At 32.2% G+C, this 13,285-nt stretch overlaps 1 protein-coding gene across 1 annotated transcript in view; it reads left to right on the top strand.

Moving 5' to 3' along the window:
* Window positions 1–979: 979 nt before the first annotated feature.
* The window catches only part of PTPRQ (protein tyrosine phosphatase receptor type Q), a 194,957-nt gene continuing 182,651 nt past the window's right edge, over window positions 980–13,285 (top strand). The window contains exons 1-8 of the mRNA XM_053585939.1: window positions 980–1,036; window positions 1,363–1,474; window positions 2,124–2,350; window positions 4,419–4,488; window positions 6,400–6,599; window positions 7,752–8,001; window positions 9,687–9,815; window positions 12,668–12,814. Of these exons, the coding sequence (XP_053441914.1) occupies window positions 980–1,036; window positions 1,363–1,474; window positions 2,124–2,350; window positions 4,419–4,488; window positions 6,400–6,599; window positions 7,752–8,001; window positions 9,687–9,815; window positions 12,668–12,814 (1,192 nt within the window). The remainder of the gene's footprint in view (window positions 1,037–1,362; window positions 1,475–2,123; window positions 2,351–4,418; window positions 4,489–6,399; window positions 6,600–7,751; window positions 8,002–9,686; window positions 9,816–12,667; window positions 12,815–13,285) is intronic.

Below are 13,285 nucleotides of genomic sequence, written 5' to 3'. Positions count from 1 at the left end.
GTAGATATTTTTTTCACTGTCTACTCTGTGGTAAATATCTAAGTAATTAGATAACTAGTTTATACTTACTTTGTTTTAACATGATCAATTTTTCAATTAGAGCACAAGTTTTCAAAAACAATCTCACCAACCAACTAATTATCATACATAAGAAATATACCAGAAACAAATACCTACACTAGTATGTAATATTTTTATAATTATACTTAAAAACTACATATATACTAATGTATGACTTTTGATAATTCTGCATGCCTAACCTCCAAGTATAATCATTTGTTGCTGATTTGAGAGCATTCGAAGGACTCCAGGCTTTCTAGCAAAATGATTATTTTGAAACGTGGCCCTTAAAATGTTGACTTTTATTTTTTCCTTTTGAAACTTCATGAGAATAACTTATTTAAATCTCTATTTTTCAATATTCAACCAGAGAAACAGAAAGCCTACAATATTTCTGCACATTCCTCTTCTCTGCACTGGAGCCTGTTCTCTGGCCATGTGGAGAGGCATCGCAGGGATCTGGTTCCTGAGAGTGGCTTTGTTACTATCAAAGATCTTGGAGGTGGAGAATATCAGGTATAGTTTTCACTACCGTACTTGCTGAGCCTCCTTGTATTTATATCTGGTGCTAATAAGAAAGTTCTTTATGAAATTCATCCACCACCCAAAGTTATTCCTTGGAGGGTTTTTAAAACCTAAGATGAAGACAGAATCATTAATGTCAAACCGATGAGTTTAGGCTTCAGCATCAGTGGACTGTTACCTTAGCAACGTCTATGCTTTTTTTTTTTTTAAGTTTACCCTACAGCCATCCATCCAAGGGTTCATGAATAGTTTAACAAAGAAAGGGCAGAGCTATTGAGTAATCCAGGCTCATTAATTGTGTACTTGCCAGGAGGATCTGTCTTTAAATCATTAATGCAGGCAACATTTCTCTCTAGAGCCATCAATGTGATTCTACTGCCTGAAAAATGTAATAATGATGGATTTTCTTATTGTTTTTCTTTTACTTTTTATTGGGACTTCAGAGACACAGGTATTTCCTCTATACTCTTTAAAAGTAAGGGACAATCAATGGGCTGTAGATTTCTTAAGATTCAAATAGTTTACTTGTGACCAGGAAATAGGATAAATAGAAATACTGATTTAGGCTTTGATAGTGTAGTAGGTTTTATAAATGTTTATTTGTTTCATAAGTTGTCTGGTCAATAGTTACATGATACAACAAAGTTATAATTTACAATACTATGGAAACTTTGTGATATTTTAAACAGGGCAGAGTTATCTATAAAAGTGTAAATTTTGTTTGTTGTTAGTAATACTTTAATTCTTTTAATATAATCATTTGCTTCGGTGTTCTAGGTTGATGTTTCCAATGCTGTTCCTGGCACTGGGTATGAAGTAACTATCTCTTCAATTTCTGCTACAACATACAGCTCACCTGTCAGTAGAACAGCCACTACGAATGTAACAAGTGAGCATTTAGGTTTTAAGTTACTTTTTAAATAAGGTATTTGGATGGAATTTAAATACGGTAATTGGATGGAAATAGTTATATTGGCAATTATGTACATTATATGCATGAAAACAGTGTAGAATTAAAGCAAAATGGAAACTTACAAGTTGTAAGTGATCTGCTTACAACTTGAGTTCTACTGGTTTTTTTAGCCTCTTTTATTTTCAAAGTGAAAGATAATTACACTATACTTGTTTTTCAAATGGATCAAAGAGACTTTTAACGATAATGTTTAATACAGAACTATGAAAATAAATTCACTGCATTTACTTAGGAAGGATTATTCAGCTTGGAAGATGGTTTCTTATTAGTTTTTGTGTGTAAACATGCATTAAGTTTCTTTTAAAAATGACTTGGCATCAAAAGTATATTTGGCATGTAGCATTCAGTACCATTTTCATATTTTGCATTCTTATAAAAGAATGTTTTTGGTATTCCCTAAGTACTTAATCTTTTTTATTTTTTTGGTAGCAGAGTTCTGGGGAGTATAAACTCCTTAGTTTGGGGGAACTTCAGGAGTTTATATTTGTAAATACTTTCCTTATGTGTTTTTGTGAAACTATAAGAACTGACTATTTAGCAAAATGATTTTTTTTTTTTTTAATAGAACCAGGGCCTCCAGTCTTCTTAGCAGGGGAAAGAGTCGGATCTGCTGGGATTCTTCTCTCTTGGAATACACCACCTAATCCAAATGGAAAGATTATATCCTACACTGTTAAATATAAGGAAGTTTGCCCGTGGATGCAAACAGTATATGCACAAGTTAGAACAAAGCCAGACAGTCTGGAAGTTCTTCTTACTAATCTAAATCCTGGAACGACGTATGAAATTAAGGTAATTATTTTTCCCACCTGTTTAGGCATTTTTACCTGTATACAATAGATGGCTAAAAAAATGATGAACTGAGCCATGGTCTCATACTCACCTGGAATGTTATAATCTCTTCTTTGTTTCGATTTTGTGTATATTCATATGTTATCTATTTTAACAAGCTTTAGTTTCATGACCTGTTAGAAAATAAATCAGGTTTAAATTAAATAATAAGGCTTTATAAGTGAAAATATTCCATTTTTTTTGATTAAACTTAAAGTTAGCCTTGTTATTTTTCTCCTAACCCTGTTGTATTTGCATTTCTGTTATTGAACTTCGGTATGATGGCGTGGACATTTTTTAAAGTGTCAGTTTTGGCTAAGAATAATGATCAATTTAATTCCATTCAACAAATATTTCTTGAGGATTTATTTGTCTTTTGTGTTTCTAAAAATTTTTAGTACTTTGCAAGGTTAAATATACAAAATTCAATAACATTTTATTTGAATACTAAAGTAAGCACTTATATAAAGAGGTCCTAAATTAGTTAAGCCACAGGAAAATGTTTCCAATTAGTAAGTGATGTCTATGACATTTCCAAGGGATAATAATAAATGCTGATATCTTGTGGCTCTTCTCAGAATAATATCAGTATGTTATTTAAGCCTTGAAGATAATTAAATATAGAGAAGAAAGTCCATAAAATTGATTATGATTATATATAACTAAGAAGCTCTTAATAGATGCTAAGAAATATTGAGAAAGAGAGATTTTGCCAGGAACTTCTTTTGGACTGGAGGTTGCCGATTTGTAGAATAAAGAGCACGATCAGAACAGGAGAGCATGCACCAAGACCAGGGTTGCCACAGTGCAAAAAGAAAAAAAAAGCCCAAACTTTCACTTGTTCATAAGTCAAAATAAAAGATTCGTGATGGCTATTTCGCGAAGAAACATAGGTTAAAGAGAAGGCAACCTTGTTCTGGAATCTGAAAATTTATGTAATATGGATAGTTTCCATAAACATGCACATATTCAGATTAAATCATATGTTAAAATATGGGGATAATAAATAAAGACTAAATTTTAATGTGCTGTAAGAAACTACCAACCTGGTTCTACTTAGATCTATTTTTGCAGAGTTTAAATTTTTATTCCTGTGGATTTTCTTATTTCAGGCCTATTGGGGCCTGCTCTCTATTTCATCTCATACTTTATAAGTCATTGTTGCGACCTATGCTCTTTTCAGATAAATGTTAGCCATTGACAAATTCCATGGGGCATTTGCCATGGTCGATTTTGACATCTTCAGTCTAAGTAATACTGTGGAGGAAATCCTGTCGAGGATTTTACATGTGTTATTTAGTTAGTTCTCAGGATAATTCTATGTGACAGAAGACGTTATTATTCCCAAATTAAAGACAAAATGTAACTTATACCAATTAAATAAATTTCTTAACGTTACTAACTGGGAACCAGTAATGCTACAATGAAACTAAGATTGTCTGATTCTAGTCATGGCATTAGCAAAATTTTGAGAGTTTTATTCTCATTATAATGGCTCATTCTCTGTCTATTCTATTCTATTTAAGTAGATTATTCAAGTCGAAAATAATTTTTATATATTTTAAATTCTCAAATTCTTAGTCTAAATAGTTCATTAATCCTATCTTTGAAAATAGTTTCAATGAATATTTATTTGTGTGATGAGATTGTGAATTTTAAAGTTAGATGCCATGTAATTGGTCTCTTGCATTCATTACAGTTATAGTATACAGTGGATTAACTGATTGAGCTTTGGAAATAAACACAACTACAGCTGGATTCTTGTTGTACCATTTATTCCTGTGTGACCCTGGTCACAGTTTTTGACCTTTCTCAATCAGTTTTCTCATCTATAAAATATTGACAATAATACCTTATATTTTGATTAGATGAATAGGTCTGGATTTGCCTTCTTCAAAGAAGCATCTTTCTCATTTACCTTATGAGCAAGTCAAAGTTTTATTATTTCAGATTATGTTTAATGAGGAAGTAAAATGTTTGAATACACACATATATATATGTATATATATATATTTTTTATCTATTCCAGGTTGCTGCTGAAAACAGTGCTGGCATGGGAGTGTTTAGTGACCCATTTCTTTTCCAAACTGCAGAAAGTGGTAATTTTTCTAAGTCATTTATTCTAAATTGATTTTCTCATGAATTTTTGTGATTAAAATAAATAAGGGTATAAACAAAATCTGATACTAAAATACATAAAATTCTCAGCAGAATGGCCACTCAATTACTTTTTGAGTCCTTTGGGATAGTTACACTGTGTATATAATATATATTTTATATATACTGGGTGCCAAAATTATATACACATTTTAAATAATCTTGTTGGAAGTAAAATTAGTCATTCTCCAAAAGTGTATAAATTACAGGTAAAATGGATATGTAAGGCATGCCTAGGTGTGCTTGACCAGTAATGGTGCCTATAATTCAACATCCAAAAGTAATATACAGATAATATCTCTTAAAATGTTTATACATTTTTTGGTACCCTCTGTATATATATTAAAATATATAATATTTATTAGAATATATAATAATGCATATAAACTATATATTATTCTTTCTAATTACAAAAGTAGTAAGTGAATAAGAAACACATAATGAAATTATCCATTGACTTTGTCATGTAAAAATCTCATACCATTTTCTGGTTGGGCTACTTCTCTCCAATGACTATATGTCTGTGTGACTGTATATTAACAAAAATACGCTTGAACCATGGGTGCAAGTTTATATCCTGCATTTTCCTCTTAACATCAAGTCATAAGGATTTTGTGACATTAGACTCTTGGAAATATGGATTTTAATGATTGTTGTATTTTTCTATAACATGCAGTCATTACCAAACTGAGACACCCCCTCTTCTTTTCTTCAGAGGAAAAATCTTGCTGTTGTCCTTGACATTTCTCTTTCATCTGACTCATCTAATTGATCAGCAACTCCTGCCAGCACCATCAACAAAACATATACCAAATCTCACCGCATTGCGTATCAGGCTCTCCCACACCATTCCCAATAATTGCTGTGTTTATTTTTTCCCATTACAATGCAGCTACCCTGAAGTTTCCTAACTACTCCCTCATAATTTACAGCTCTCCTTTCCAGGACCTCATTTTCTCAGATAATTTATACAACTTTCATTTACAATTTGTATTTTGATATTCTTCTGCACCATGTGAGCCTAAACTTCAGGGATTCAGCACTGTAATACCTGCAATCACTTATTTTGTTTTATTGCAAACATTGGGTTTTATTTTATTTTGATTGATTTCTTATGTTTGTTTTATATTCCAGAGGATAGTGTTAGTTTATTTCATCAGTTTTCCATATCTTACCACAACCTGAATGGGCATATTTTTTTTTCATTCTGGCTTTATATTGCTCTCATATCAACTAAAATAGGACTCAGATTATTATTATCACTACAGTAGATTATCACTATAATCATCTATAGTAATAGACGATTAATGATTGGTAGCAAAGTATGATGAAAATCTGAAGAAAGTTGATTTTGAGGGTGTAGGTATGAAACTCAAAATACAATAATTGCAAGCTATTTGGTGGGTATCCCCTTGATTTTAGGCACTGGAGCATTTCAGAAATGTGCTTATTGGTGCAAATAGATGGATAATTTGTTCCTTTGTTCATATCTAATGATACTACATAATTCCAGAATATTTAAGGAAGTAAGATATGTGTCCCAACTTGTTTGTATATTCACAAACAGCTACTGATTTAAGTATTTTTTATACTTACATGAAGTGTTTCATCAATGCATATATTAGCCCAATTATCCTGAGGAAAAGCTGATTTGTCTCAACTAGAGTTTTTTAATTTAAGCAAAAGTCAATTAAATATTCTTTTAAGGTCTCACATAAATAACTTTTATTTCATATATTTAATTTAATTTCATTTAATTTCATATATCATGGAAATTTTAACAATCCCAAATTATATAAATGCCATTACAATTTCTTTAACTGTTTTTTCCTCTCTGATCCTCTTTTCTCCAGCTCCAGGAAAAGTGGTGAATCTCACAGTTGAGGCCTTCAACTATTCAGCAGTAAACTTGATTTGGTATTTACCTCAGCAACCAAATGGCAAAATTACCAGCTTCAAGATTAGTGTCAAGCATGCCAGAAGCGGAATAGTAGTGAAAGATGTTTCAATCAGAGTAGAGGACATTTTGACTGGAAAACTGCCAGAATGTCATGTAAGTATCATGGAACTGTTTCTATGCCTCAAAAAGGTTAGGTAAACTTATGATGTCAAATTTCTAGCAGCTAGATACTATATATCTTATCAAAGTGGTTATTACTTATTTGATTACTTATAGTATTGGGTTACAATATCATGTTATACACAATTGGCTTTATCCAGCTCTTGGGAATTCAAGAGTGAGATTCAGCTTCACTTAGGGAGCCCCAGAAGGACTTCATAAACGATTAGCATTTGTGATAGTCCATAGTGGAAGGATGAGTTGAGATCATGTAAGGACAGAATTTGAGGTAGAGGATACTTTATAAAGCTCTGAGGTGGAAAAATATAATGTGTAACCAGATAAAAAATAATAATTTTATGTGACAGGAAGGGAGGGTGCGTGCAGACTGAATAATCAAGGTTAAATTTGCAGAGGTAGAGTTCTTCTTTTTTTTTTTTTTGGTATATATCTTTGATGAAGAGTTTGTTGTTTTTCTACTCATTAATGGGAAACCTAGGAAAGTATTATAATAATAATTTTCCTGAAATTATTTTGGCAATATATGTGTTGGAAAACTATTGATGGAAAACAGTCAAGCAATTATCCTGGTCTTAAATACTTTAATTTATAGAGGTCTCAAAATCTTAATTTTTAAAATTTGTATGTATTTTGAATGCACACAATCGCACGTTTGCACATATGCTTACATGTGTACTTACGGCATTATCTTTGAGTATTGATGAGGAAACAAGTGATAGTAACAGTGAGAAAAAGGCTTCTGCTTGGAATCTCATGAAAGTAAAATTATTTTAGCCCTTTGGATCTTGCACTATTAACATGAATTAAAAAAATTCTAACTAATGGTTTTACTGTAGTTGCACATTTGCTTTAAGCCTCTTGAAATTCAGCTTATGAAAACAATGAAGATAAAAAGAATACAATACATATATTCTGTTTTAAGACTGTAGCACATATGGGCATAATTAAAATCCAGGAAATGTGTCCATAACTTAATGTGTTATAATATTACACTACTAACACCCACACATACACACAATTGAAGAATAATATTTTAGCATAAAGGGAAATGAAATTAATTACACTTCTCATGTTTGCCAAGACATAGAACATTATTTTTTCATTGACATTTATTTTATTTACTAGGAAAATAATGAATCTTTTTTATGGAGTACAACCAGCCCTTCTCCAACTCTGGGTAGAGCTACGCCTCCATCGCGTACCACTTATTCATCCAGCACGTTGGCACGGAATAAGCTGGGCTCTGTGTGGAAAGAGCCTATCAGTTTTGTAGTGACACACTTGAGACCTTATACAACTTATCTTTTTGAAGTTTCAGCTGTTACAACTGAAGCAGGTTATATTGATAGTACCATTGTCAGAACACCAGAATCAGGTATGGGTTTATTTTTTATTAGATAAAAAGACTTAAATTATTTATAGAATAATCTCTCATTTTATTCAAATAGATCTTTTTATTATTCTTTTTTATCTTTCAGTACCCCCCCCTTGTAATACATAACAGGCAATCTCATCTGGGATATTTTCAGAGTGCTGTGCTTTTTTGTACTCTAATACTAAAATAAGTATCTAAAAGGAGAAAGAAGATTTGAAAGAAAGGATTCTTGAACTTTAAATCATCATTCTAAAACCAGTTTTTTTTTTCATTTTATAATCCTAACAACTTTTTATAAACGTATCTGCCCTTCTAAATCATCCGCAATCAGGCAGCCCCTTCCCCCACCGCTACTGTTATTACTACACGTGGCAATAACATCTCAAAAGTGGAACATGCATGAGGTTAACATTTCAGCGCCAGATGAAAGCGGTAGCTAAAAAATATACCTTACAGCCTCTTTGCCCTGCTGCTTTCTTCATCTGACAATTAAAAACAGTAATAGTACTTTCCTTATGGTGGTGCTGTTAAAATTAAATAAGTGTAATTAGATATAATTATGACTATCAAATTATAAAAATATATATTTCTAGGTATGGGTATTTTTATATTTGATCATAGTACTATATCAGCATTCGTGTAAACCTATATTTATCTATATGCATTTCATGTGCATATAACATTATATGGGTATTGATATGGTACCATGATATAACAGTTATACATTTTGTGTATGTATTATACAGATAACATATACCTGAGATATTATGTATGTTGTAATATAGTATCAGGAGTTTAGTTGTGATTGCTAATGTTTGAGGATACTTAAAATGATCAATACGGTAATTTCAGTAAAGCATGGAATTATTTTTGCTAATGACACAACTGTCAGCTACTGTTATTCTTTGTGACATATGGATTTGAAGGCTTCTCTTTTGATTTAAAGAAGCCTCTTTGAATTGTACTTTTCCTTCTTTCATACTCTTTCCTTCTTACACAATTAAAAAACAAACTCATGAAAGTCATACAAAGGGAGATTTGATAGACAATAATTTTTTTTTGGAAAAAATATTTGGAATTGCTTCATTTCAATTTAAAAAAGTAAAATGTAAATACATCTCTGACAAACAAACTACGCGTAATTGACATTGTTATTTTGATGTGTTACCAATGTTACAGTTAAATCTTCTAACTGTAGATTATAAATTTCACCTCAGAACAAAATATAAATAATGATATAAAAGTTAAAGATCATTGCCAATAAATTATGAGGGTTACTTCCTTGACCCTTCTACCCATGTCTATAAGAGATTGTCATGCCACAAACCTAGACCCTGTAGAATACAATATACGTGTGCGTACGGGTATAAATGTTCCGGGACAATTTAACATTTACAATGAATATGTTACAATTAAAAGAGGACTAAAACTTGAGCTATATAATCATATATATCATTAAATAAAAGTTTTAATTTTGCACATAAATTAATTGGATGCTCCAGTATGTATTATTCAGATGATGTAATTATATTCCATTTTTTCCTTGTTAAAGTTAAATAACCTTTTGCTACTAATGTGATATATTATTTTCTCTCTTGACTTTGTGTTTCTAATGTGTATTTAATAAAATGCTCTTTTATGTTTAGTACATATTACATATACAGTTTTTCTTATAACCATTTTAGTGCCTGAAGGACCCCCACAAAACTGTGTAACAGGCAACATTACAGGAAAATCTTTTTCAGTTTCATGGGACCCTCCAGCTATAATAACAGGGAAATTTAGTTACAGAGTTGAATTATATGGACCATTTGGTAAGTCTTTTAATTTTGTGGTTACTTCTTAGAGAAGAATTATAAAATATTTTAGTAACATTAAATCCTTTTTAAAAGTATCAAACTCTTTTTAAAAGACTCTAAGATTGAAGCAAATCATATTAAGGTGATAAGGAAGGTAAAGACTTTTTTTTTTTTAAACCATAAGTGAGTATAAGGATGACAAAACATTATTCATGTTCCATATTCTCTGGAAAATATGAAAGAATTAGAAATAACCCTTTAAAGAAAAAAGTGTTAGCAGAGATGTAATCCTTCCAATATTTGAACAAGAGGACTTGGACTTGTATTCATGAAGAACAGTGGGCTTTGATTATATTAAATCGGATTTCCATTTAGAATAAGGAATTTATTTCTAATAATTAGAGAGAGTGCTCTAAAAGTAAGATGGAAAATCTCTGTAACTTCTGCCATATTTTTCTGTGAAACTGATAGTATTCTCAAAAAATTAAGTCTGTTAAAGAAATAATTGGTCAGCTTTAGACAGTGAAAATTTCTGCATCTTTGAAAATAAGCGGGGCATAAACATCCACTTGCCAGAGATATTTTAAAGGGTTCAAATAGTATATTATTAGAAATGGATTGAAAAGGCTCTAAAATTTGTCCCTGATCTCAGATCCTATGGTTCCATGGAAAAAGTTCAATTCAAATAATTATTAAGTAACATATACCTACCTATTGTCATTTTGGGGGGGAGAGATTCGAGAAAGATATAATGTTTCAGCTCATTTAGTTTTGAAATTTCTATATTATGAATCTAATTAGTAACCTTTGTTTCTCATCCCTAAGTAATTTATGCTCCTAAAATTATGAAATATTTGCAGTTCCCCCCAAATGATAGTTGTCTCAAATTACCCATCCAATACACGGAAATAGACATGGACACACAGATATATCTTTCCTGCCTGGTATTATTGTTCAATATTTCACTGAGGTACTTTTTTCATATATAAGGCTGGCTGATAAATCAAGTAAGGCTTTTAGCAACTGTTATATTTAGCATCATGGAAGTGAGAAGTGTTGACCAGAGCATTATGGTGGCATATACGGGGTGAATGTCTGATTGACATAGCGTAAGACGGAATGGGACAAAAGCATTGAAGCAGTGAGCGTAGAAACACTTAGTTTCACTGCAAAGTGAAGCAGGGAACGGAAGTGGCATGGAGATGGGGTAAATGGAGTACTCAGGTTTCTTTTTAGTAGGAAAATCCAAAATGTTTATTTCATGATGGAAATAAGGGCAAAAAGAGAAAAGTTAATGATATGAAAAGGTGAGAATTACTGGAAGGGTGTATGTGTAGGTAGAAGGTAGATCTTTTGCTCAAATGTGGGACTGGTTTGAGATAAGAATACAGATAATAACAGGTCATAAGATAGAGCATATGGTGCAAATGCTGGCAAACGTGGTTGTGTTAGCAGGAGTTTGTGGCAGGTATTTCCAATTGTGAGTGAAGAAGGGGCAGAAGGTATTGGAGGTCTCAGCAGGGAATGGAAAGAGCACTATAATCATCTCGAAGGGTAGAGTGTGATTGGGCCGTTGGACAGTGGAAGTTCAGTAAGATGCCAGGCATCATTTAGGGCCCATGTGAGGTGTGACCATGAATAAAGAGATACTGATCATGGGTTCTATATTTTTCTCCAGTTCCTTTCAGCAAGAGAAGGGGAAGGGAATTGAAGGTTTATGTAAGGCAGTGATTATAATCGACAGTGACATTGAGGTTGGTAAAGAGTGTAATTAAGTAGTAAGGGGCCAAATAAAGCAAAATTAAAATAGGTGGTAAAATCAGTGGCTTTGAGACCCTACTGAACTTAAAAATTCTTGGTTCAGGGTTTTTGAGTAAGTGAAAGACAGGAAAAAGTGATCAGAGAGAATTACATGAAATTGAGATTATGAAAGATGTGCAGTTACTGGTAATGGTGATATCTAAGTTACAATCAGGAAGGAGTAGTTAAGATAGGTCACAGCACTAGAATATTCAGAGAGATTTAAGGCTTATCTCTTGCAGTATAAAATCAGCACAAACTAAGATGACAACCTTGAATTAATAGCTAACCCATGTGGAATGAGAGTAGGTGGCCCTGGGATCAGTAGAAGATTCCTACAGCCAGAAGATGTCTTTGGTGACATGGGATTAAAGGGTGCAGACTTTTATAAGGAGGCAGGGAGAAAAGTCTAAAGTGACGCAGTGTAGGGTCAGGATAGCACCTGCCACCCATGAAGGTAGAGTAGTCTGCCGAGCGGGGTGGGGAACAAACAGACTGCCACTGTCTGAGGAGGCACCGGTGGGAAGGAAGCAGCGTTCTAGGGCCAGAGCCAGTCTGCATAAGGTGGTGAAAGAAATATTGAAGGTACGGTAGAAGATGTTAGGGATGTGGCTGATAGAGTAAGGAATTTTGGTCAGAAGCTAAACTAGAAATGCTTTCTCAATATATCCTCTTACAGAAGATAACAAGACTAGCATTTTAATTGAATACATTTGATTATAAAATACTATTTTTATCTTGATAAAATCTAATGTTTCCCTTTTAAACATGTCAAAAATAAAATGGCAATTCAATGGTGCTTTATAATTTAATGCAAGTAATTTCAAACTGGAAGATTTTCATGTTCATTCTATCATTTTAGTTCATTCTATCATTCTATCATTATATCATTTGATATCAACGTGCTACTAAGTCAAATGTTTAAAATGTACTCACTTTGATACTATAATAAATTTTATTGCCTGGGTGAACGCTTGAATTGTTGCCTTTGGTTCTACACTTAAATATGAAAATAATTACATACTTGATTAAAAAAATAACCCATAGTTATCTTTTACTTTTTGCAGGCCAGATTTTGGATAATATCACAAAAGACCTTAAGTTTGTATTCACTAACCTAACACCATTTACAATATATGATGTCTATGTTGCGGCTGAAACTAGTGCAGGGATTGGACCCAAGTCAAATCTGTCAATAATCACTCCACCAGATGGTAAGAATTTCTCCTTTAGAGAGTTAACAAGATATTTTTGAGTTTTATTGAATTGGTAAAACATAATATTAGAAAGAATTTGGTTTACATTTACTTAATTCATTGATATCTTCTTTTCAAATTACTACCTAATTCATTGTGAGCATATGTTCTTCAGAACATTAAACCCATTGCATGCTTCCCAGTAAAAGGTTCTCAAGATCAAGCAAGATTAGGAAATACGATATACAGGTATCAGCCTGACAGAGATTCAAAATAAATTTTAGCAAAACCTCAGGAAATCATAAGATAAAATTGCTTAACCACATTGTTTAAGGTGGAATTCTTTTTTAATCAAAGAATTAGTATTCAGAAGAATTCCTGTATTCCCAGTGCTTACAACAAAATATGTTAACACATATAATTGAAAGTGTATTCTAAGCGAGTAAGGATTCCTGGGAGGCATATGATACAAATTTAACAGCATTTACT

Source organism: Nycticebus coucang, chromosome 3, assembly GCF_027406575.1.
Source record: "Nycticebus coucang isolate mNycCou1 chromosome 3, mNycCou1.pri, whole genome shotgun sequence".
In the NCBI taxonomy this organism is placed as follows: Eukaryota; Metazoa; Chordata; class Mammalia; order Primates; family Lorisidae; genus Nycticebus; species Nycticebus coucang.
Note: the sequence above shows the minus strand (reverse complement) of the source record. Positions and strands in the feature narration are given on the sequence as shown.